At 39.2% G+C, this 25,078-nt stretch overlaps 1 protein-coding gene across 1 annotated transcript in view; it reads left to right on the forward strand.

The window, feature by feature from the left end:
* Nucleotides 1-399: 399 nt before the first annotated feature.
* The window catches only part of LOC136570886 (maestro heat-like repeat-containing protein family member 1), a 69,103-nt gene continuing 44,424 nt past the window's right edge, over nt 400-25,078 (forward strand). Inside the window, exons 1-6 of the mRNA XM_066571291.1 lie at nt 400-657; nt 3,311-3,390; nt 5,640-5,760; nt 9,349-9,444; nt 13,219-13,323; nt 22,873-23,008. Coding sequence (XP_066427388.1) covers nt 400-657; nt 3,311-3,390; nt 5,640-5,760; nt 9,349-9,444; nt 13,219-13,323; nt 22,873-23,008 — 796 coding nt within the window. The remainder of the gene's footprint in view (nt 658-3,310; nt 3,391-5,639; nt 5,761-9,348; nt 9,445-13,218; nt 13,324-22,872; nt 23,009-25,078) is intronic.

Below are 25,078 nucleotides of genomic sequence, written 5' to 3' on the forward strand. Positions count from 1 at the left end.
AATCCTGCTGATCCTGATCCCGATCCTGACCCTGCTGATCCCAGTGCCGTTGGTTCCCAATCCCGCTGATCCCGACCCCGCTGACCCCGGTGCCCTTGGTTCCCAATCCCAGTGATCCCGGTGCCGCTGATCCCGGTGCCGTTGGTTCCCGACCCTGCTGATCCCGATCCCGATCCCGTTGATCCCGGTGATGATCCCAATCCCGGTGCTGATCCCGACCCCACTGACGCCGGTGCCGTTGGTTCCCAATCCCGTTGATCCCGATCCCGTTGATCCCGCTGATCCCGATCCCGGTGATGATCCCAACCCCGCTGATCCCGGTGCCGTTGGTTCCCAACCCCGCTGATCCCGATCCCAATCCCATTGATCCTGCTGATCCCAATCCCGTTGATCCCGGTGATGATCCCGCTGATCCCGGTGATGATCCCGTTGATCCCGGTGCTGATGCCGTCCCCGCTGACGCCGGTGCCGTTGGTCCCCGTCCCGCAGGACCCGGTGCTGAAGCTGAGCCTGGCCCGCAGCGTCTCCATGATCGGCCGAGCCCTGGCCTGCGGCAATGCCGGGAAGAATTCCGGGAATTTCGGGAATTTCCCCGGGAACGGCCCCGGCGGCTCCGGCAGCATCGCCCACAAGGCCGAGCTGGTGGCGCTCATGGTGGTGAGACTGGGATGGGATACTGGGAATGGGACACTGGGATGGACTGGGATGGACTGGGATGGGATACTGGGAATGGGACACTGGGATGGACTGGGATGGACTGGAATGGGATACTGGGAATGGGACACTGGGATACTGGGATGGACTGGGATGGGATACTGGGAATGGGACACTGGGATGGGCTGGGATGGACTGGGAATGGGATACTGGGAATGGGACACTGGGATACGGGGATGGACTGGGATGGGACACTGGGAATGGGACACTGGGATGGACTGGGATGGACTGGGAATGGGAGAGTGGGATACTGGGAGGGACTGGGAATGGGATACTGGGAATGGGATAGTGGGATACTGGGATGGACTGGGATGGACTGGAGTGGGATAATGGGATACTGGGATGGACTGGGATGGGCTGGAGTGGGATTGGGGGATACTGGGATGGACTGGGATGAGATACTGGGAATGGGATACTGGGATGGACTGGGAATGGGATAATGGGATGGACTGGGAATGGGATAATGGGAGGGACTGGGAGGGACTGGGAATGGGATACTGGGAATGGGATACTGGGATACTGGGATGGACTGGGAATGGGATATTGGGATACTGGGAGGGACTGGGAATGGGATATTGGGATACTGGGATGGACTGGAGTGGGATACTGGGATGGACTGGGAATGGGATACTGGGATACTGGCATAGACTGGAGTGGGATACTGGGAATGGACTGGTATGGGATAATGGGAATGGGATACTGGGATGGACTGGGATGGACTGGGATGGGATACTGGGAATGGGACACTGGGATACTGGGAGGGACTGGGAATGGGAGAGTGGGATACTGGGATGGACTGGGAATGGGATACTGGGAATGGGATACTGGGAATGGGAGAGTGGGATGGACTGGGAGGGACTGGGAATGGGATAATGGGATGGATTGGGATGGACTGGAGTGGGATTGTGGGATACTGGGATGGACTGGGAATGGGACTGGGAATGGGATAATGGGATGGACTGGGATGGACTGGGAATGGGACACTGGGGTACTGGGATGGACTGGGAATGGGATACTGGGAATGGGATACTGGGATACTGGGATGGACTGGGAATGGGATACTGGGAATGGGATAGTGGGATACTGGGATGGACTGGGATGGACTGGAGTGGGATTGGGGGATACTGGGATGGACTGGGATGAGATACTGGGATGGGATACTGGGATGGACTGGGAATAGGATACTGGGAGGGACTGGGAATGGGATACTGGGAATGGGATACTGGGATACTGGGATGGACTGGGAATGGGATACTCGGAATGGGAGAGTGGGATGGACTGGGAGGGACTGGGAATGAGAGAGTGTGGGATACTGGGATGGACTGGAGTGGGATACTGGGATGGACTGGGAGGGACTGGGAATGGGATACTGGGAATGAGATACTGGAATGGACTGAGATGGACTGGAGTGGGATACTGGGATGGACTGGGAATGGGATAGTGGGATACTGGGATGGACTGGGAATGGGATAGTGGGATACTGGGATGGACTGGGAATGGGATACTGGGATACTGGCATAGACTGGAGTGGGATACTGGGAGGGACTGGGAGGGACTGGGAATGGGATACTGGGATGGACTGGGAGGGACTGGGAATGGGATACTGGGAATGGGATACTGGGATACTGGGATGGACTGGGAATGGGACAGTGGGATACTGGGAGGGACTGGGAATGGGACACTGGGATACTGGGAGGGACTGGGATGGGATACTGGGAATGGGATACTGGGATGGACTGGGAGGGACTGGGAATGGGATAATGGGATGGATTGGGATGGACTGGAGTGGGATTGTGGGATACTGGGATGGACTGGGAATGGGACTGGGAATGGGATACTGGAAATTTGGGAATCCGGGAAATTTAGGAATTCAGGAAACTTGGGAATCCAGGGAATCCTGGAGTGGGATAATGGGATACTGGGATGGACTGGGATGGGACTGGGATGGACTGGGATGGACTGGGAGCCTCTGGGAATGCCCATGGGAATAGAATCCGGGAATCCATGAGGTCAAGGATGCAGGAAACTCAGGGAATCCAGGAAATCCAGGAATTCCGAGGGTTCAAGGATTAAAGGGAATTCAGAAATCCTGGGAATTCTGGCAATTCTGGGAAATGAGGAAATTTGGGAATTCAAGGATTAAAGGGAATTCAGGAATTCGGGAATGCAGGAAATTTGGGAATCTGGGAAATTTAAGAATTTGGGAATCTGGGGAATTCAGGGAATTCAGGAATTCAAGTATTAAAGGGAATTCAGGAATTTGAGGATTAAAGGGAATTCAGGAATCCAGGAAATTGGGAATCTGGGAAATTCAGGAATCCAGGGAATTCAAGAATTTGGGAATTCAAGGATTAAAGGGAATTCAGGGAATCCAGGAAATTCGGGAATTCATGGAAAAGGGAATTTGGGAATCCAGGGAATTCGGGAAATTCGGGAATTCAAGGATTAAAGGGAATCCGGGAAATCCAGGAATTCCAGGATCCCTTTGGATCCCCTTGGGACGTTCCGGAGGGGACGTTCCGGAACATTCCAGAGGGGGCGTTCCGGAACTTTCCCGCCCCATTCCCGGTTTTTTTCCTTCCTGCCGTTTTCCCAGGAATTCCTGAGGGCGGAGCCTCCGGAGGCGCCGCGGACGCGGCTGCGGCAGCGAGCGCTGAGCGCCTGCGCCCACCTGGTGTATCCTGGGGACGGGGGGGGGAATTCCATGAAATTCCGGGAATAATTCCGGGAATAATTCCGGGAGTTCCGGGGTTGGGATTTGGGGTTGGATCTTTGGGGAATTCCCAAAATTCCCGGAGTTCCGGGAGTTCCGGGAGTTCTGGGATTTGGGATTTGGGATTTGGGGTTGGATCTTTGGGGAATTCCCAAAATTCCCGGAGTTCCGGGAGTTCCGGGAATTCCGGGATTTGGGATTTGGGGTTGGATCTTTGGGGAATTCCAGGAATTCCAGGACTGGGATTTGGGGATGGGATTTGGGGTTTGGGGGTTGGATTCTTGGGACTTCGGGGAATTCCGGGAATTCTGCGAATTCCGCTGTCCCTGGAGCCATTCCTTGGAATTCCCAAATAATTCCCAGTAAATTCCCAGTAATTCCCACTAATTCCTAATAAATCCCCAATAATCCCCAATTAATCCCCAACAATTCTCAATGAACTCCAATAATCCCCAATAATTCCCAATAAATCCCAGTAACTCCCCAAAAATTCCCTACTGATCCTCAATAATTCCTTGTAATTCCCCATAATCCCCAATAATTCCCAGTAATTCCCAATGAATTCCCAATAATTCCCTGTAATCCCCAATAATTCCCCATAATTCCCAATAATTCTCAATAAATTCCTGATAACTCCAATAATTCCCAACTGATCCCAAATAATTCCCAGTAATTCCCAATAATTCCCCAATAATTCCCAATAAATCCCCAATAACTCCAAATAATTCCCAATTAATCCCCAATAATCTCCAATAATTCCCCATAATCCCAAATAATTCCCAATAATCCCCAATAATTCCCTGTAATTCCCCGTAATTCCCAATAATTCCCCATAATTCCCAATAAATCCCCAATAATTCCCAGTAGTTCCCAATAAATCCCCAATAACTCCAAATAATTCCTAATAAATGCCCAATAACTCCCATTAATTCCCAATAACTCCAAATAATTGCCAATAAATTCCCCCTAATCACCAATAATACCCAATAATCCCCAATAATTACCAATAATTCCCCATAATTCTCATTAATCCCTAATAATTCCCCATAATTCCCCAATAATCCCCCATAAATCCCCATAATCCTCAATAATTCCCAATTAATCTCCAATAATCCTCAATAAATCTCTAATAATTCCCCATAACCCCCAATAAATCCCCAATAACTCCAAACAATCCCCAATAATTCCGAATAATTCCCTTTAATTCCCTTTAATTCCAAATAATCCCCAGTAATCCCCATTAATTCCCAATAAATTCCCAATAACTCCAAATAATTCCCATTAATTCCGATTAATCCCCAATAATTCCCAATAACTCCAAGTAATCCCCATTAATTTCCATTAATTCCAAATAATCCCCAGTAATCCCCATTAATTCCCAATAAATTCCCAACAACTCCAAGTAATCCCCATTAATTCCAAGTAATCCCCATTAATCCCCATTAATTCCCAATAAATTCCCAATAACTCCAAATAATTCCCAAAAATTCCCAAAAATTCCCAATAAATCCTCAATAATTCTCATTAATCCCCAATAATTCCCAATAATTCCCAATAACTCCAAGTAATCCCCATTAATTCCCATTAATTCCCAATAAATTCCCAGTAATTCCCAATAAATCCCCAATAATTCCCAATAATCCCCAATAATTCCCAATAATCCCCAGTAATTCCCAATAAATCCTCAATAATTCCCATTAATTCCCATTAATTCCAAATAATCCCCAATAATTCCCATTAATTCCCAATAAATCCTCAATAATTCTCATTAATCCCCAATAATTCCCTGTAATTCCCAATAATTCCCAATACATCCTCAATAAATCTCATTAATCCCCAATAATTCCCATTAATTCCCAATAATTCCCAATAATCCCCAATAATTCCCAATAAATCCTCATTAATCCCCAATAATCCCCATTAATTCCCAGTAATTCCCAATAATTCCCAATAAATCCTCAATAATTCTCATCAATCCCCATTAATTCCCATTAATCCCCAATAATCCCCAATAATTCCCATTAATTCCCATTAATCCCCAATAATCCCCAGTAATTCCCAATAAATCCTCATTAATCCCCAATAATTCCCAATAATCCCCAGTAATTCCCAATAACTCCCGTAAACCCCCAACAATTCCCAACCCTCCTCCCCGGTCGCCCCCCCCCGCTGGCCGTTCCCGTTCCGGGGTTTTCCTGATCCCGGATCCCAGGGCCCTGGAGCCGCCGCTGAGCGACTCCGAGCGCTCCGAGCTCCTGGACACGGCCCTGGCCTCCGTCCTGGGCCTGCCCGCGCCGGAATCCGGGAAAAACCCCGAGCCTCCCGGAGCCCAGGTGGGCATTTGGGGGGAAAACCCCAAAAATTGGGAATTCCGGGGGAAGACGGAGCGGGACGGGGGAATTCCCATGGCGGCGTTCCGGGTTTTTCCTGGGCTCTGTCGCTGGGATGGGGCGGCTCCGGATTTGCTGGGAATTGGATCCCGGGGTGGGAATTGCGGCCCCAGGGCCCGTGGGAGGAGTGGGGGTTTCCTGCCTCCTTCCCGGGGTTCCCGTTCCCATTGTTCCCACCATTCCCAGCATTCCATTCCCATCATTCCCATTCCAAATGTTCCCATTATTCCCATTATCCCTATTTTCCCATTCCAAATGTTTCCATTTCCATTACTCCCATTATTCCCATAATTCCCTTTATTCCCATTATTCCTATTTTTCCCATTACTCCCTTTATTCCCATTTTTCCATTCCCATTATTCCCATTATTCCCAATATTCCCATAATTCCCTTTATTCCCATTCTTCCCATCATTCCCATTCCAAATTTTTCCATTCCCATTATTCCCTTTATTCCCATTATCCCCATTATCCCCATTATGCCCATTATTCCTATTTTTCCCATAATTCCCATTAATCCCATTCAAAATCTTTCCATTCCCATTATTCCCATTACTCCCATTATTCCCATTACTCCCGGTTTCCCATTCCCATTATTCCCATTATTCCCATTATTCCCATTGTTCCCATTTTTCCCATTGTTCCCATTATTCCCTTTAATCCCATTCCAAATCTTTCCATTCCCATTATTCCCATTATTCCCATTATTCCCATTATTCCCATTATTCCCATTGCAAATGTTTCCATTCCCATTATTCCCTTTATTCCCATTATTCCCTTTATTCCCATCTTTCCCATTCCAAATTTTTCCATTCCCATTGTTCCCATTATTCCCATTATCCCCATTATCCCCATTATTCCCATAATTCCTCTTGTTCCCATTATTCCCTTTAATCCCATTCCAAATCTTTCCATTCCCATTATTCCCATTACTCCCATTATTCCCATTATTCCCGGTTTTCCATTCCCATTTTTCCCTTTACTCCCATTTTTCCCATTCCAAATTTTTCCATTGTTCCCATTATCCCCATTGTTCCCATTATTCCCATTCCAAAGTTTTCCATTCCTATTAATCCCTTTAATCCCATTAATCCCAGTTTTCCCATTATTCCCATCATTCTCATTTTCTCATTCCAAATTTTTCCATTATTCCAATTTTTCCCAGGTTCCCATTCCAAATTTTTCCATTCCCATTATTCCAATTTTCCATTCCCTTTATTCCCATTTTTCCCATTATTCCCTTTATTCCCTTTATTCCCATTCCAAATTTTTCCATTTATTCCCATCATTCCCATCCCAAATCTTTCCATTCCCATAATTCCTATTGTTCCCATTATTCCCTTTAATCCCATTCCAAATCTTTCCATTCCCATTATTCCCACTTATCCCAATATTCCCATTATTCCAAATATTCCCACTTATCCCCATTTTCCCCATTTTTCCCATTCCAAATTTTTTCCATAATTCCCATTATTCCCGTAATTCCCATTATTCCAATTCCAAATGTTTCCATTCCCATTATTTCCATAATTCCCATAATTCCCATAATTCCCATCCCAAAATTCACAGAAATTTCACCCCAAAATTGGCAAAAAAACCCCAAAATTCCCCGGATTCCCATTATTCCCATAATTCCCATTATTCCCATTGTTCCCATCCCAAAATCCCCCGGAATTTCACCCCCAAAAATTGGCAAAAACCCCCAAAATTCCCATTTTTCCCATTTTTCCCATTCCCACAATTCCCACAATTCCCATCCCAAAATCCCCAGAAATTTCACCCCAAAATTGGCAAAAAAAACCCCCCAAAAATTGGCAGAAAAAGCCCAAAATTCCCTGGAATTTCAACCCCAAAAATTGGCAAAAACCCCCAAAATTCCCATTTTTCCCATTTCCAACTTCCCATTATTCCCATTTCCCCCATCATTCCCATCATTCCCATAATTCCCATCCCAAAATTCCCAGAAATTTCACCCCAAAATTGCCAAAAAAAACCCCCCAAAAATTGGCAGAAAAACCCCAAAATTCCCTGGAATTTCACCCCCAAAAATTGGCAAAAACCCCCAAAATTCCCATTTTTCCCATTTCCAACTTCCCATTTTCCCCATTATTCCCATTTTTCCCCATTTTCCCCATTTTTCCCATTATTCCCATCCCAAAATTCCCAGAAATTTCACCCCCTAAAAATTGGCAAAAACCCCAAAAATTCCCATTTTTCCCATTTCCAACTTCCCATTCCCATTCTTCCCCATTATTCCCATTCCCATTTTTCCCATTTTTCCCCCATAATTCCCATAATTCCCATTATTCCCATCCCAAAAATTCCCAGAAATTTCACCCCAAAATTGGCAAAAAACCCCCAAAAATTGGCCGAAAAACCCCAAAATCCCCTGGAATTTCACCCCCAAAAATTGGCAAAAACCCCCAAAATTCCCATTTTTCCCATTTCCAACTTCCCATTTTTCCCATTTTTCCCATTCCCATCATTCCCATCATTCCCATCCCAAAATTCACAGAAATTTCACCCCAAAATTGGCAAAAAAAACCCCAAAAATTGGCCGAAAAACCCCAAAATTCCCTGGAATTTCAACCCCAAAAATTGGCAAAAACCCCCAAAATTCCCATTTTTCCCATTTCTAACTTCCCATTCCCATTTTCCCCATTATTCCCATTTTCCCCATTATTCCCTGGATTCCCATTATTCCCATTATTCCCATCCCAAAAATTGGCAAAAAACCCCAAAATTCCCATTTTTCCCATTTTTCCCATTATTCCCATTATTCCCATTATTCCCATCCCAAAAATTGGCAAAAACCCCAAAATTGCCATTTTTCCCATTTTTCCCATTTTCCCATTTTTCCCATAATTCCCATTATTCCCATAATTCCCATTATTCCCATTATTCCCATTATTCCCATCCCAAAAATTGGCAAAAACCCCAAAATTCCCATTTTTCCCATTTTTCCCATTTTTCCCATTTTTCCCATTTCTCCCATTTTTCCATTTTTCCCATAATTCCCATTATTCCCCATTTTTCCCATTATTCCCCATTATTCCCCATTATTCCTATTTTTCCAATTTTTCCCATAATTCTCATCATTCCCATTATTCCCATCCCAAAATCCCCAGAAATTCCCCCCAAAAATCGACAAAAAACCCCCAAAAATTACCCGAAAAACCCCAAAATTCCCCCAAAATCCCCCCCAAATTCCCCAAACCCCCCCCAGAATTCCCGTTTTTCCCATTTCCAACTTCCCATTCCCATTATTCCCCATTATTCCCATTCTTCCCCATTATTCCCAATATTCCCATTATTCCCATTATTCCCCATTTTTCCCATTATTCCCATCCCAAAATCCCCAGAAATCCCCCCCAAAAATCGGCAAAAAACCCCCAAAAATTACCCCAAAAACCCCAAAATTCCCCCAAAATTCCCCCAAATTCCCCCCCAAAATTGCCCCAAACCCCCCCCAGAATTCCCGTTTTTCCCGGCCGGGTGGGTTTGGGAATCCCAGAATTCCGGGGTTCCCCAGGACCTGCTCGGGGACGCGCTCGGGGCTCTCTCGGAGCTGCTCCGGGGGCTCCTCCGGAGGCGCCCGAACCCCGGCGGCCTCGGCGACATCTTCACCGTGAGTGAACCGGTTTGGGGGGTTTGGGGGGATTTTGGGGGGGTTTGGGGGATTTTGGGGGTTTTGGGGGATTTGAGGGGATTTTGGGGATTATTTGGGGGAATTTTGGGGGAATATGGGGATTATTGGGGGGATTTTGGGGATTATTTGGAGGGATTTTGGGGATTTTGGGGGGATTTTGGGGATTATTGGGGGGATTTTGGGAATTATTTGGGAGGATTTGGGGGGTTTTGGGGGGAATTTGGGGGGTTTTGGGGGAATTTGGGGATTATTGGGGGGAATTTTGGGGATTTTTTGGGGGATTTTGGGGGGATTTGGGGAATTATTGGGGGGAATTTGGGGAATTATTGGGGGGATTTGGGGGGTTTGAGGGGAAATTATTGGGGGGATTTTGGGGGATTTGGGGATTATTGGGGGGATTTTGGGGGGAATTTGGGGATTATTTGGGGGATTTTGGGGGGATTTGGGAATTATTTGTGGGGATTTTGGGGGAATTTGGGGGGGATTTGGGGATTATTGGGAGGGATTTTGGGAATTATTTGGGGGGTTTGGGGGAGATTTGGGGGATTTGGGGGGATTTTGGGAATTATTGGGAATTATTTGGGGATTATTGGGGGGATTTTGGGGGAATTTGGGGGAATTTGGGGATTATTGGGGGAATTCTGGGGGATTTTCGGGGGAATTTAGGGAATTATTGGGGGGATTTTGGGGGTTTGAGGGGGGATTTTGGGGGATTTTGGGAATTATTTGGGGGAATTTGGGGATTATTGGGGGGATTTTGGGGGAATTTAGGGAATTATTGGGGGGATTTTGGGGAATTATTGGGGGGATTTTGGGGGATTTGGGGGATTTTGGGGATTATTTGGGGGGATTTGGGGGGATTTTGGGGGGAATTTGGGGGATTTTGGGGATTATTTGGGGGGATTTGGGGGGGATTTTGGGAATTATTGGGGGGGATTTTGGGAATTATTGGGGGGGATTTTGGGGGAATTTGGGGGATTTTGGGGATTATTTGGGGGGATTTTGGGGGATTTTGGGGGAATTTGGGGGAATTTGGGGGGATTATTGGGGGGAATTTGGGGATTATTGGGGGGAATTTGGGGGTTTGAGGGGGGATTTTGGGGGGATTTTGGGAGGAATTTTGGGAATTATTTGGGGGATTTGGGGGAATTTAGGGAATTATTTGGGGCATTTGAGGGATTATTTGGGGGGATTTTGGGGATTATTTGGGGGATTTTGGGGGAATTTGGGGATTATTTGGGGGATTTTGGGGGGATTTGGGGAATTATTGGGGGGAATTTGGGGAATTATTGGGGGGATTTTGGGGGTTTGAGGGGGGATTTTGGGGGGATTTGGGGGAATTTGGGGGATTTTGGGAATTATTTGGGGGGATTTTGGGGGATTTTGGGAATTATTTGGGGGGATTTTGGGGGAATTTGGGGATTATTTGGGGGGAATTTGGGGGGGATTTTGGGGATTATTTGGGGGGAATTTGGGGGGAATTTAGGGAATTATTTGGGGGATTTGGGGGAATTTGGGGGGAATTTGGGGGATTTTGGGGATTATTGGGGGGATTTTGGGAATTATTGGGGGGATTTTGGGGGATTTGGGGATTATTGGGGGGATTTTGGGGGGTTTGGGGGCATTTTGGGGGGATTTGGGGGGATTTGGGGAATTATTGGGGGGATTTGGGGAATTTTCGGGGGGATTTTCGGGGGAATTTAGGGAATTATTGGGGGGATTTTGGCGGGAATTTGGGGGGATTTTGGGAATTTTTTGGGGGGATTTTGGGGGTTTGAGGGGGAATTTTAGGGATTATTTGGGGATTATTTGGGAATTTTGGGGGGAATTTTTGGGAATTCTGGGAATTACTTGGGGGATTTTGGGGGGATTTTGGGAGGATTTTGGGAGGAATTTAGGGAATTATTTGGGGGACTTTGGGGGGAATTTAGGGAATTATTGGGGGATTTTGGGGAATTATTTGGGGGATTTTGGGGGGAATTTAGGGAAATATTTGGGGGATTTTGGGGATTATTGGGGGGGATTTTGGGAATTATTTGGGGGGTTTTGGGGGAGTTTTGGGGGATTTTGGGGGGAATTTAGGGAATTTTTTGGGGGATTTTGGGAATTATTGGGGGGATTTTGGGGGAATTTTGGGAGGAATTTAGGGAATTATTTGGGGGATTTTGGGGAATTATTGGGGGGATTTTGGGGGATTTTTGGGGGGATTTTGGGGGAATTTGGGGGGATTTTGGGGATTATTTGGGAGGATTTGGGGGATTTCGGGGATCATTGGGGGGATTTTGGGGAATTTTGCGATTTCCCTGCTGGATTTTGGGATTTTTCCGCTGGAATTTTGGGGATTTTCGTGCTGGGATTTTGGGGATTTTCGTGCTGGGATTTTGGGATTTTCCCACTGCGATTTTGGGATTTTTCCGCTGGAATTTTGGGATTTTCCTGCTGGAATTTTGGGACTTTTCCCGCTGGAATTTTGGGGATTTTCCTGCTGGAATTCCAGCATTTTTTTGGATTTTCCTGCTGGAATTTTGGGGATTTTCCTGCTGGGATTTTGGGATTTTTCCGCTGGAATTTGGGGATTTTCCTGCTGGAATTTTGGGGATTTTCCTGCTGGGATTTTGGGATTTTTCCGCTGGAATTTGGGGATTTTCCTGCTGGGATTTTGGGATTTTCCTGCTGGAATTTTGGGGATTTTCCTGCTGGAATTTTGGGATTTTCCTGCTGGGATTTTGGGATTTTTCCGCTGGGATTTTGGGGATTTTCCTGCTGCAATTTTGGGATTTTCCTGCTGCAATTTTGGGATTTTCCCACTGGGATTTTGGGATTTTCCCACTGGGATTTTGGGATTTTCCCACTGGGATTTTGGGGATTTTCCTGCTGGAATTTTGGGGTTTTCCTGCTGCAATCCCAGCATTTTCCCTATTCCTGGTGGAATTTTGGGATTTTCCTGCTGGGATTTTGGGATTTTTCCGCTGGGATTTTGGGGATTTTCCCGCTGCAATTTTGGGATTTTCCTGCTGGGATTTTGGGATTTTTCCGCTGGAATTTTGGGATTTTCCTGCTGGGATTTTTGGATTTTCCTGCTGCAATTTTGGGATTTTCCTGCTGGGATTTTGGGATTTTCCTGCTGGGATTTTGGGATTTTCCCGCTGGGATTTTGGGGATTTTCCTGCTGGAATTTTGGGATTTTTCCGCTGCAATTTTGGGATTTTCGTGCTGTGATTTGGGGGATTTTCCTGCTGGAATTCCAGCGTTTTTTTGGATTTCCCTGCTGCAATTTTGGGATTTTCCTGCTGGATTTTGGGATTTTCCTGCTGCGATTTTGGGATTTTCCTGCTGCAATTTTGGGGATTTTCCCGCTGGAATTTTGGGGATTTTCCTGCTGGGATTTTGGGGATTTTCCTGCTGCGATTTTGGGATTTTCCTGCTGCAATTTTGGGATTTTCCTGCTGCAATTTTGGGGATTTTCCCGCTGGAATTTTGGGGATTTTCCTGCTGGGATTTTGGGGATTTTCCTGCTGTGATTTTGGGGTTTTCCTGCTGCAATGCTGGGATTTTTCCACTGGGATTTTGGGGATTTTCGTGCTGCAATTTTGGGATTTTCCTGCTGGGATTTTGGGGATTTTCCTGCTGCAATTTTGGGATTTTCCCGCTGCAATTTTGGGATTTTCCCGCTGCAATTTTGGGATTTTCCCGCTGGAATTTTGGGATTTTCCCTGCCATCCCAGCTTTTTTCCCCCATTCATTCATTCCCAGCATTTGGGGCCCTGGATCCGCTCCCCGCGGCCCCAGGAGCGGCTGCGAGCGCTCGGAGTCAGCCAAGCCCTGCTGGGAACCTTCCTGCGGCAGCTGCGCCTCAGCGTGAGTCAGAAATAAAACAGGAAATCAAATATAAAATAAAATATAAAATACAATAAAATATAAAATAAAATATAAAATAAAATAAAATATAAAATAAATGATATAAATTAAATAATATAAAATAAATCAATGAGAATAAAATCCGAATTCCTGCGGCAGCTGCGCCTCAGCGTGAGTCAGAAAACCGGGAATAAAATATAAAATAAAATATAAAATACAATAAAATACAATATAAAATAAATGATATAAAATAAATGATATAAAATAAATGATATAAAATAAATAATATAAAATAAATGATATAAAATAAATGATATAAAATAAATAAATGAGAATAAAATCCGAATTCCTGCGGCAGCTGCGCCTCAGCGTGAGTCAGAAAACCGGGAATAAAATATAAAATAAAATATAAAATACAATAAAATATAAAATAAAATATAAAATAAAATAAAATATAAAATAAATGATATAAAATAAATAATATAAAATAAATAAATGAGAATAAAATCCAAATTCCTGCGGCAGCTGCGCCTCAGCGTGAGTCACCCAACGGGAAATAAAATATAAAATAAAATATAAAATACAATAAAATACAATATAAAATAAATAATATAAAATAAATGACATAAAATAAACAATATAAAATAAATGATATAAATTAAATAATATAAAATAAATAAATGAGAACAAAATCCGAATTCCTGCGGCAGCTGCGCCTCAGCGTGAGTCAGAAAACCGGAAATAAAATATAAAATAAAATATAAAATACAATAAAATATAAAATAAAATATAAAATAAAATAAAATATAAAATAAATGATATAAATTAAATAATATAAAATAAATCAATGAGAATAAAATCCGAATTCCTGCGGCAGCTGCGCCTCAGCGTGAGTCAGAAAACCGGGAATAAAATATAAAATAAAATAAATAATATAAAATAAATGATATAAAATAAATAATATAAAATAAATGATATAAATTAAATAATATAAAATAAATAAATGAGAATAAAATCCGAATTCCTGCGGCAGCTGCGCCTCAGCGTGAGTGACCAAACCGGAAATGAAATGTAAAATAAAATAAATAATATAAAATAAATGATATAAAATAAATTATATAAATTAAATAATATAAAATAAATAATATAAAATAAATAAATGAGAATAAAATCCGAATTCCTGAGGCAGCTGCGCCTCAGCGTGAGTCACAAAACCTGGAAATGAAATATAAAATAAAATAAATAATATAAAATAAATGATATAAAATAAATAATATAAAATAAATGATATAAATTAAATAATATAAAATAAATAATATAAAATAAATAAATGAGAATAAAATCCAAATTCCTGCAGCAGCTGCGCCTCAGCGTGAGTCAGAAATAAAACAGGAAATCAAATATAAAATAAAATAAATAATATAAAATAAATGATATAAAATAAATAATATAAAATAAATAATATAAAATAAATCAATGAGAATAAAATCCGAATTCCTGCGGCAGCTGTGCCTCAGCGTGAGTCAGAAAACCGGGAATAAAATATAAAATAAAATATAAAATACAATAAAATATAAAATAAAATATAAAATAAAATAAAATATAAAATAAATGATATAAAATAAATAATATAAAATAAATAAATGAGAATAAAATCCAAATTCCTGCGGCAGCTGCGCCTCAGCGTGAGTCACCCAACGGGAAATAAAATATAAAATAAAATATAAAATACAATAAAATACAATATAAAATAAATAATATAAAATAAATGACATAAAATAAACAATATAAAATAAATGATATAAATTAAATAATATAAAATAAATAAAAGAGAATAAAATCCGAATTCCTGCGGCAGCTGCGCCTCAGCGTGAGTCAGAAAACCGGAAATAAAATATAAAATAAAATATAAAATACAATAAAATATAAAATAAAATATAAAATAAAATAAAATATAAAATAAATGATATAAATTAAATAATATAAAATAAATCAATGAGAATAAAATCCGAATTCCTGCGGCAGCTGCGCCTCAGCGTGAGTCAGAAAACCGGGAATAAAATATAAAATAAAATAAATAATATAAAATAAATAATATAAAATAAATGATATAAAATAAATGATATAAAATAAATAAATGAGAATAAAATCCGAATTCCTGCGGCAGCTGCGCCTCAGCGTGAGTCACAAATAAAACAGGAAATCAAATATAAAATAAAATAAAATATAAAATAAAATAAAATATAAAATAAAATATAAAATAAAATAAAATATAAAATAAAATATAAAATAAATAATATAAAATAAATCAATGAGAATAAAATCCGAATTCCTGCGGCAGCTGCGCCTCAGCGTGAGTCAGAAAACCGGGAATAAAATATAAAATAAAATAAATAATATAAAATAAATGATATAAAATAAATAATATAAAATAAATGATATAAATTAAATAATATAAAATAAATAAATGAGAATAAAATCCGATTTCCTGCGGCAGCTGCGCCTCAGCGTGAGTCAGAAATAAAACAGGAAATCAAATATAAAATAAAATAAATAATATAAAATAAATGATATAAAATAAATAATATAAAATAAATAATATAAAATAAATAAAAGAGAATAAAATCCGAATTCCTGCGGCAGCTGCGCCTCAGCGTGAGTCAGAAAACCGGGAATAAAATATAAAATAAAATATAAAATACAATAAAATACAATATAAAATAAATAATATAAAATAAATGATATAAATTAAATGATATAAAATAAATAAATGAGAATAAAATCCGAATTCCTGCGGCAGCTGCGCCTCAGCGTGAGTCAGAAAACCGGGAATAAAATATAAAATAAAATATAAAATACAATAAAATATAAAATAAAATATAAAATAAAATAAAATATAAAATAAATGATATAAAATAAATAATATAAAATAAATAAATGAGAATAAAATCCAAATTCCTGCGGCAGCTGCGCCTCAGCGTGAGTCACCCAACGGGAAATAAAATATAAAATAAAATATAAAATACAATAAAATACAATATAAAATAAATAATATAAAATAAATGATATAAAATAAATAATATAAAATAAATGATATAAATTAAATAATATAAAATAAATAAATGAGAACAAAATCCGAATTCCTGCGGCAGCTGCGCCTCAGCGTGAGTCAGAAAACCGGGAATAAAATATAAAATAAAATATAAAATACAATAAAATATAAAATAAAATATAAAATAAAATAAAATATAAAATAAATGATATAAAATAAATAATATAAAATAAATAATATAAAATAAATAAATGAGAATAAAATCCGAATTCCTGCGGCAGCTGCGCCTCAGCGTGAGTGACCAAACCGGAAATGAAATGTAAAATAAAATAAATAATATAAAATAAATGATATAAAATAAATAATATAAAATAAATAATATAAAATAAATAATATAAAATAAATAAGATTAAAATCCGAAGTCCTGCGGCAGCTGCGCCTCAGCGTGAGTCACAGAACGGGAAATAGAATATAAAATAAAATATAAAATAAAATAAATAATATAAAATAAATGATATAAAATAAATGATATAAAATAAATAATATAAAATAAATAAAAGAGAATAAAATCCGAATTCCTGCGGCAGCTGCGCCTCAGCGTGAGTCACCCAACCGGAAATGAAATGTAAAATAAAATAAATAATATAAAATAAATGATATAAAATAAATTATATAAATTAAATAATATAAAATAAATAATATAAAATAAATAATATAAAATAAATAAATAAATGAGATTAAAATCCGAATTCCTGCAGCAGCTGCGCCTCAGCGTGAGTCACAAAACCTGGAAATGAAATATAAAATCAAATATAAAATACAATAAATAATATAAAATAAATGATATAAAATAAATGATATAAAATAAATAATATAAAATAAATAAATGAGAATAAAATCCGAATTCCTGCGGCAGCTGCGCCTCAGCGTGAGTCACAAAACTGGGAAAGCAAATGTAAAATAAAATAAAATACAATACAATAAAATAAAATAAAATAAAATAAATAATATAAAATAAATAATATAAAATAAATAATATAAAATAAATAAGATTAAAATCAGAATTCCTGCGGCAGCTGCGCCTCAGCGTGAGTCACCAAATGCCTGAGGAAATAAAATAAATAAAATAAAATAAAATAAAATAAAATAAAATAAAATACAATACAATACAATAAAATAAAAATGAAATAAAATAAATAAAATAAAATACAATACAATAAATCCATGATATCAAACCAGTAAATAAGGAAATAAATCAATGGAAGAAAATCGAATTCCTGCAGCAGCTCCATGGCAGCAGGAGTCACACAGCAACATCTGAAATAAGAGAAACAAACACAGAAAATCCAAAACCATCCAATAAAATCCAAAAAAATCCAATAAAATCCAATAAAAATAATGATAATGATGTTATATTATTATTATTATTATTATTATTATTATTATTATTATTATTATTATTATTATTATTATTATTATTATTAAAATAATATAATTAATAATATTAATAATATAATAATATAATTAATAGGAATTTCTGCATCAGCTCCATGTCAGTGTCAGTCACCACAGCCTCTGAAATAGAACATAAATTAAATTAAATGAAAGAAAAATTCGATATAAAAATAATAAAAATAAAAATAAAAATAAAATAATAATAATAATAATCATAATAATAGGAATTTCTGCATCAGCTCCATGTGAGTGGGAATCAGCACAGCCTCTGACATAGAAATAACATAAATTAAATGAAAGAAATATTTTATGGAAAAATAAACATAAAAATAAAAATGGTAATAATGGTAATGATAATGATAATAATAATGATAATGATAATAATAATAATAATAATAATAATGATAGGAATTTCTGCATCAGCTCCATGTGAGTGAGAGTCACCACAGCCTCTGAAATAGAAAGAACATAAAATAAATGAAAGAAAAATTCGATATAAAAATAATAAAAATAATGAAATAATAATAATAATAATAATTTCTGCATCAGCTCCATGTCAGTGTCCGTCACCACAGCCTCTGACATAGAAAGAACATAAATGAAAGAAAAAGTCGATATAAAAATAAAAATAATAAAATAAAAGTAATAATAATGAAAATAATGGTAATAATAGGAATTTCTGCATCAGCTCCATGTGAGTGTCCGTCACCACAGCCTCTGACATAGAAATAACATAAATTAAAGAAAAATTCTATATAAAAATAAGAATAAAACCTGTAATAAAAGTAATAATAAAAGTTATAATAATGATAATAACAATAATAATGGTAATAATAATGGTGGTAATGATAATGGTAATAATAATAATAATAATAATGGTAATAATAGTGGTAATAATAATAATGATAATGATGATGATGATGATAATGATGATAATAATAATAGTAATAGTAATAATAATAATGGTGGTAATAATAATAATATAATAGTAATAGTAATAATAATAATAATAATAATAATAATAATAATAATAGGAATTTCTGCATCAGCTCCATGTCAGTGTCCGTCACCACAGCCTCTGAAATAACATAAATTAAAGAAAAATTCGATATAATAATAAAAATAATACCCGTAATAAAAGTACTAATAAAAGTTATAATAATGATAATGGTAATAATAATAATGGTGGTAATGATAATGGTAATAATAATAATAATGGTAATAATAGTGGTAGTAATAATAATGATAATAATAATAATGATAATTATGATGATAATGATGATGATGATAATAATAATATTAATAATAGTAATAATAATAATAATGGTGGTAATAATAATATAATAGTAATAGTAATAGTAATAGTAATAATAATAATAGGAATTTCTGCATCAGCTCCATGTCAGTGTCAGTCACCGCAGCCTCTGAAATAACATAAATTAAAGAAAAATTCGATATAAAAATAAAAATAAAACCTGTAATAAAAGTACTAATAAAAGTTATAATAACGATAATGGTAATAATAATAATGGGGGTAATGATAATGGTAATAAGAATGATAATCATGGAAATTCCATTCCCAGTTTTCATTCCCCAGTTTCATTCCCAAATTTCATTCCTGGATTTTATTCCCAGATTTTATTTCATTCCCAAACCCCATTCCTGATTTTATTCCCCACTCCCAAATTCCATTCCCAGCTTTAATTTCTCCAGTTCCATTCCTGAATTTCATTCCCCATTTTTCCTCCCCAAATTCCATTCCTGGATTCCATTCCTGGTTTTTATTCTTGAATTCCATTCCCGGATTCCATTCCAGGTTTTCATTCCCCAATTCCATTCCCGATTCCATTCCTGGTTTTCATTCCCCAATTCCATTCCCCAATTCCATTCCTGGTTTTCATTCCCCAATTCCATTCCTGGTTTTCATTCCCAATTCCATTCCCCAATTCCATTCCTGGTTTTCATTCCCCAATTCCATTCCCGGTTTTCATTCCCAATTCCATTCCTGGTTTTTATTCTTGAATTCCATTCCCGGATTCCATTCCAGGTTTTCATTCCCCAATTCCATTCCCGGTTTTTATTCTTGAATGCCATTCCAGATTCCATTCCTGGTTTTCATTCCCCAATTCCATTCCCGGTTTTTATTCTTGAATGCCATTCCAGATTCCATTCCTGGTTTTCATTCCCCAATTCCATTCCCAGATTCCATTCCTGGTTTTCATTCCCAGACTCCGTTCCTGGTTTTCATTCTTGAATTCCATTCCGGATTCCATTCCTGGTTTTTATTCTTGAATTCCATTCCTGGTTTTCATTCCGGGATTCCATTCCTGGTTTTCATTCCCCAATTCCATTCCTGGTTTTCATTCCCCAATTCCATTCCAGATTCCATTCCTGGTTTTCATTCCCCAATTCCATTCCTGATTTTCATTCCCCAATTCCATTCCAGATTCCATTCCTGGTTTTCATTCCCAAATTTCATTCCCAGATTCCATTCCTGGTTTTTTATTCTTGAATTCCATTCCCGATTCCATTCCTGGTTTTTATTCCCCAATTCCATTCCTGGTTTTTATTCTTGAATTCCATTCCTGATTCCATTCCTGGTTTTCATTCCCCAATTCCATTCCCCAATTCCATTCCTGGTTTTCATTCCCAGATTCCATTCCTGGTTTTTATTCTTGAATTCCATTCCGGATTCCATTCCTGGTTTTTATTCTTGAATTCCATTCCCGGATTCCATTCCCGGATTCCATTCCCAGTTTTCATTCCCCAATTCCATTCCTGGTTTTTATTCTTGAATTCCATTCCCGGATTCCATTCCTGGTTTTCATTCCCAAACTCCATTCCTGGTTTTTATTCTTGAATTCCATTCCCCAATTCCATTCCTGGTTTTTATTCTTGAATTCCATTCCTGGTTTTTATTCTTGAATTCCATTCCCAGATTCCATTCCTGGTTTTTATTCTTGAATTCCATTCCCCAATTCCATTCCTGGTTTTCATTCCCCAATTCCATTCCTGGTTTTTATTTTTGAATTCCATTCCCGGATTCCATTCCTGGTTTTCATTCCCCAATTCCATTCCTGGTTTTCATTCCCCAATTCCATTCCCCAATTCCGTTCCTGGTTTTCATTCCCCAATTCCATTCCCGGTTTTCATTCCCCAGTTCCATTCCTGGTTTTCATTCCCCAATTCTATTCCCCAATTCCGTTCCTGGTTTTTCCCCTCACATTCCATTCCCACATTCCAATCCCAGTTTTTATTCCCAAATTCCATTCCCGGATTCCGTTCCTGGTTCTCATCCCCAGTTTTCATTCCCATGTTCTTACTCTCAAATTCTATTTCTGAATTCCCTTCCCTGTTTTCTTTCCCAAATTTCATTCCCTGTTTTTATGCCCAGATTCCATTCCCAATTTTTATTCCCTGTTTTTATCCCCAAATTCCATTCCCAGATTCCATTCCTGAATTTCATTCCCCTTTTTTCCCCCCCAGATTCCATTCCCAAATTCCATTTCCTTTCCCTCTCCCATCCAATTCCATTCCCAGTTTTCATTCCCAGAATTTCCATTCCCAGTTTCCATTCCCAGTTTCCCATTCCTGGTTTTCATTTCCGGTTTCCATTCCCAGTTTCCCATTCCCAGTTTCCATTTCCGGTTTCCATTCCCAGTTTCCCATTCCCAGTTTCCATTCCCGGTTTTCATTCCCGGTTTTCATTCCCAGATTCCATTCCTGAATTTCATTCCCCTTTTTTCCCCCCAGATTCCATTCCCAAATTCCATTTCCTTTCCCTCTCCCATCCAATTTCATTCCCAGTTTTCATTCCCAGAATTTCCATTCCCAGAATTTCCATTCCCAGTTTTCATTCCCAGTTTTCCCCTCCGGATCCCATTCCCAGTTTTCATTCCCAGAATTTCCATTCCCAGTTTTTATTCCTGGATCCCATTCCCAGTTTTTATTGCCAGTTTTATTGCCAGTTTCCATTCCCGGTTTCCATTCCTGGTTTTCATTCCTGGTTTTCATTCCCCGTTTTCATTCCTGGTTTTCATTCCCAGTTTTTCCCCCCAATCCCATTCCCAGTTTCCATTCCCAGAATTTCCATTCCCAGAATTTCCATTCCCGGTTTCCATTCCCAGTTTCCATTCCCGGTTTCCATTCCCGGTTTCCATTCCCGGTTTTCATTCCCAGATTCCATTCCTGAATTTCATTCCCCTTTTTTCCCCCCCAGATTCCATTCCCAAATTCCATTTCCTTTCCCCTCCCAATTCCATTCCCAGTTTTCATTCCCAGTTTTTCCCCTGGATCCCATTCCCAGTTTCCATTCCCAGTTTTCATTCCCAGTTTTCATTCCCAGTTTCCCATTCCCAGTTTCCCATTCCCAGTTTCCCATTCCCGGATCCCATTCCCAGTTTTCATTCCCAGTTTTTATTCCCAGTTTTTCCACCCAATCCCATTCCCAGTTTTTATTCCCAGTTTTTATTCCCAGTTTCCCATTCCCGGATCCCTTTCCCAGTTTCCATTCCCAGTTTCCCTTCCCAGTTTCCATTCCCAGTTTCCCATTCCCATTCCCCGATTCCCATTCCCATTTTTCCCATTTTTCCCATTTTTTCCCATTTTCCCTATTTTCCCATTCCCATTATTCCCATTCCCCATTCCCATCCCCATTCCCATCCCCATTCCCATTCCCGTTTTTCCCATTCCCGTTTTTCCCATTCCCATTTTCCCCATTTCCCATTATTCCCATTTCCCATTTTCCCCATTTCCCATTATTCCCATTCCCCCCATTTTCCCCGTTATTCCCGTTATTCCCGTTATTCCCGTTTTTCCCATTTTTCCCATTCCCCAATCCCATTCCCATTATTCCCATTATTCCCATTATTCCCATTATTCCCATTCCCGTTCCCATTCCCATTATTCCCGTTATTCCCATTTTTTCCCGTTTTTCCCATTATTCCCATTTTTCCCGTTATTCCCATTTTTCCCCTTATTCCCGTTTTTCCCGTTATTCCCGTTTTTCCCGTTTTTCCCATTATTCCCGTTTTTCCCCGCAGTCCCTGGCTCCGTTCCAGGCCCTGGTTCCGGTGCTGGCCCTGCTGGCCCCGCGCTGCTCCGATGGAATTCCCCGGATCCGCCGCCTCTCCCTGGATTGCGTCCGGACCCTGCTGCGCATCCAGCTCTGCTACCAAGGTGGGGCCGCCATCCCAACGGGAAAAAATTCCCGAAATTCCCAAAGGAAACCATTCCCGAAATTCCCAACGGGAACCATTCCCCAAATTCCCAAAGGGAACCATTCCCAAAATTCCCAAAGGGAAAAAAACCCCAAAATTCCCAAAGGAAACCATTCCCGAAATTCCCAAAGGGAAAAAATTCCCAAAGGAAACCATTCCCAAATTCCCAAAGGGAACCATTGCCAAAATTCCCAAAAGAAAAAATTTCCTAAAGAAAAATTCCCAAAATTCCCAAAGGGAAAAAATTCCCGAAATTCCCAATGGGAAAAAATTCCCAAAATTCCCAAAGGAAAAAAAAAATATCCCAAAATTCCCAAAGGAAAAAAATCCCAAAATTCCCAAAGGGAACCATTCCCCAAATTCCCAAAGGGAAAAAATCCCAAAATTCCCAACGGGAACCATTCCCGAAATTCCCAAAGGGAACCATTCCTAAAATTCCCAAAGGGAACCATTCCCGAAATTCCCAAAGGAAACCATTCCCAAAATTCCCAAAGGGAACCATTCCCGAAATTCCCAAAGGAAACCATTCCCAAAATTCCCAAAGGGAACCATTCCCGAAATTCCCAACGGGAACCCTTCCCGAAATTCCCAAAGGGAACCATTCCCAAAATCCCCAAAGGGAAAAAATTCCCAAAATTCCCAAAGGAAACCATTCCCAAAATTCCCAACGGGAACCATTCACAAAATTCCCAAAGGAAAAAAATTCCCAAAATTCCCAAAGGGAACCCTTCCCAAAATTCCCAAAGGAAAAAAAAATCCCAAAATTCCCAAAGGAAAAATTCCCTAAAGAAAAATTCCCAAAATTCCCAAAGGAAACCATTCCCAAAGGAAACCATTCCCAAAATTCCCAAAGGGAAAAATTCCCAAAATTCCCAAAGGGAAAAAAATCCCAAAGGGAAAAAATCCCAAAATTCCCAAAGGCAAACCATTCCCAAAATTCCCAAAGGGAAAAATTCCCTGAAGAAAAATTCCCAAAGGAAACCATTCCCAAAATTCCCAAAGGAAAAAATTCCCAAAGGAAACCATTCCCCAAAATTCCCAACGGGAACCATTCCCAAAGGAAACCATTCCCAAAATTCCCAAAGGGAAAAAATTCCCTAAAGAAAAATTCCCAAAATTCCCAAAGGGAACCATTCCCAAAATTCCCAAAGGGAACCATTCCGAAATTCCCAAAGGAAAAAATTCCCGAAATTCCCAAAGGGAAAAATTCCCAAAATTCCCAAAGGGAAAAATTCCCTAAAGAAAAATTCCCAAAATTCCCAACGGGAACCATTCCCAAAATTCCCAACGGGAACCATTCCCAAAATTCCCAAAGGGAAAAAATTCCCAAAATTCCCAAAGGGAAAAAAATCCCAAAATTCCCAAAGGGAAAAAATTCCCAAAATTCCCAAAAGAAAAAATTCCCAAAATTCCCAAAGGGAAAAAAAAACAAAATTCCCAAAGGAAACCATTCCCGAAATTCCCAAAGGGAAAAAAAATATCCCAAAATTCCCAAAGGGAACCATTCCCAAAATTCCCAAAGGGAACCATTCCTAAAATTCCCAAACTTCCCAAAGGAAACCATTCCCAAAATAAAAAATTCCCAAAATTCCCAAAAGAAAAAATTCCCAAAACTCCCAAAGGAAAAAAAATCCCTAAAGAAAAATTCCCAAAGGAAACCATTCCCAAAATTCCCAAAAGAAAAAATTCCCAAAAATCCCAAATGAAAAACATTCCCGGAAGAAAAAAATCCCAAATGAAAAAATTCCCAAAACAAAAAAAATCCCAGAAGAAAAAATTCCCAATGAAAAAAATCCCAAAATTCCCAAATGAAAAAAATCCCAAATGGAAAAATTCCCCAATGAAAAAATTCCAAAAATTCCCAAAATTCCCAAATGAAAAAAATCCCAAAATTCCCAAAAGAAAAAATTCCCATTAAAAAAATTCCCAAAATTCCCAAAGGAAAAAATTCCCCAGCTGGGAGGGAATTCCATGGAATTCCGGGAATTTTCCATGTTCAATCCCCAAATTCCAACGTTTCCATGGAATT

This window comes from Molothrus aeneus, unplaced genomic scaffold (genome assembly GCF_037042795.1).
Source record: "Molothrus aeneus isolate 106 unplaced genomic scaffold, BPBGC_Maene_1.0 scaffold_43, whole genome shotgun sequence".
In the NCBI taxonomy this organism is placed as follows: Eukaryota; Metazoa; Chordata; class Aves; order Passeriformes; family Icteridae; genus Molothrus; species Molothrus aeneus.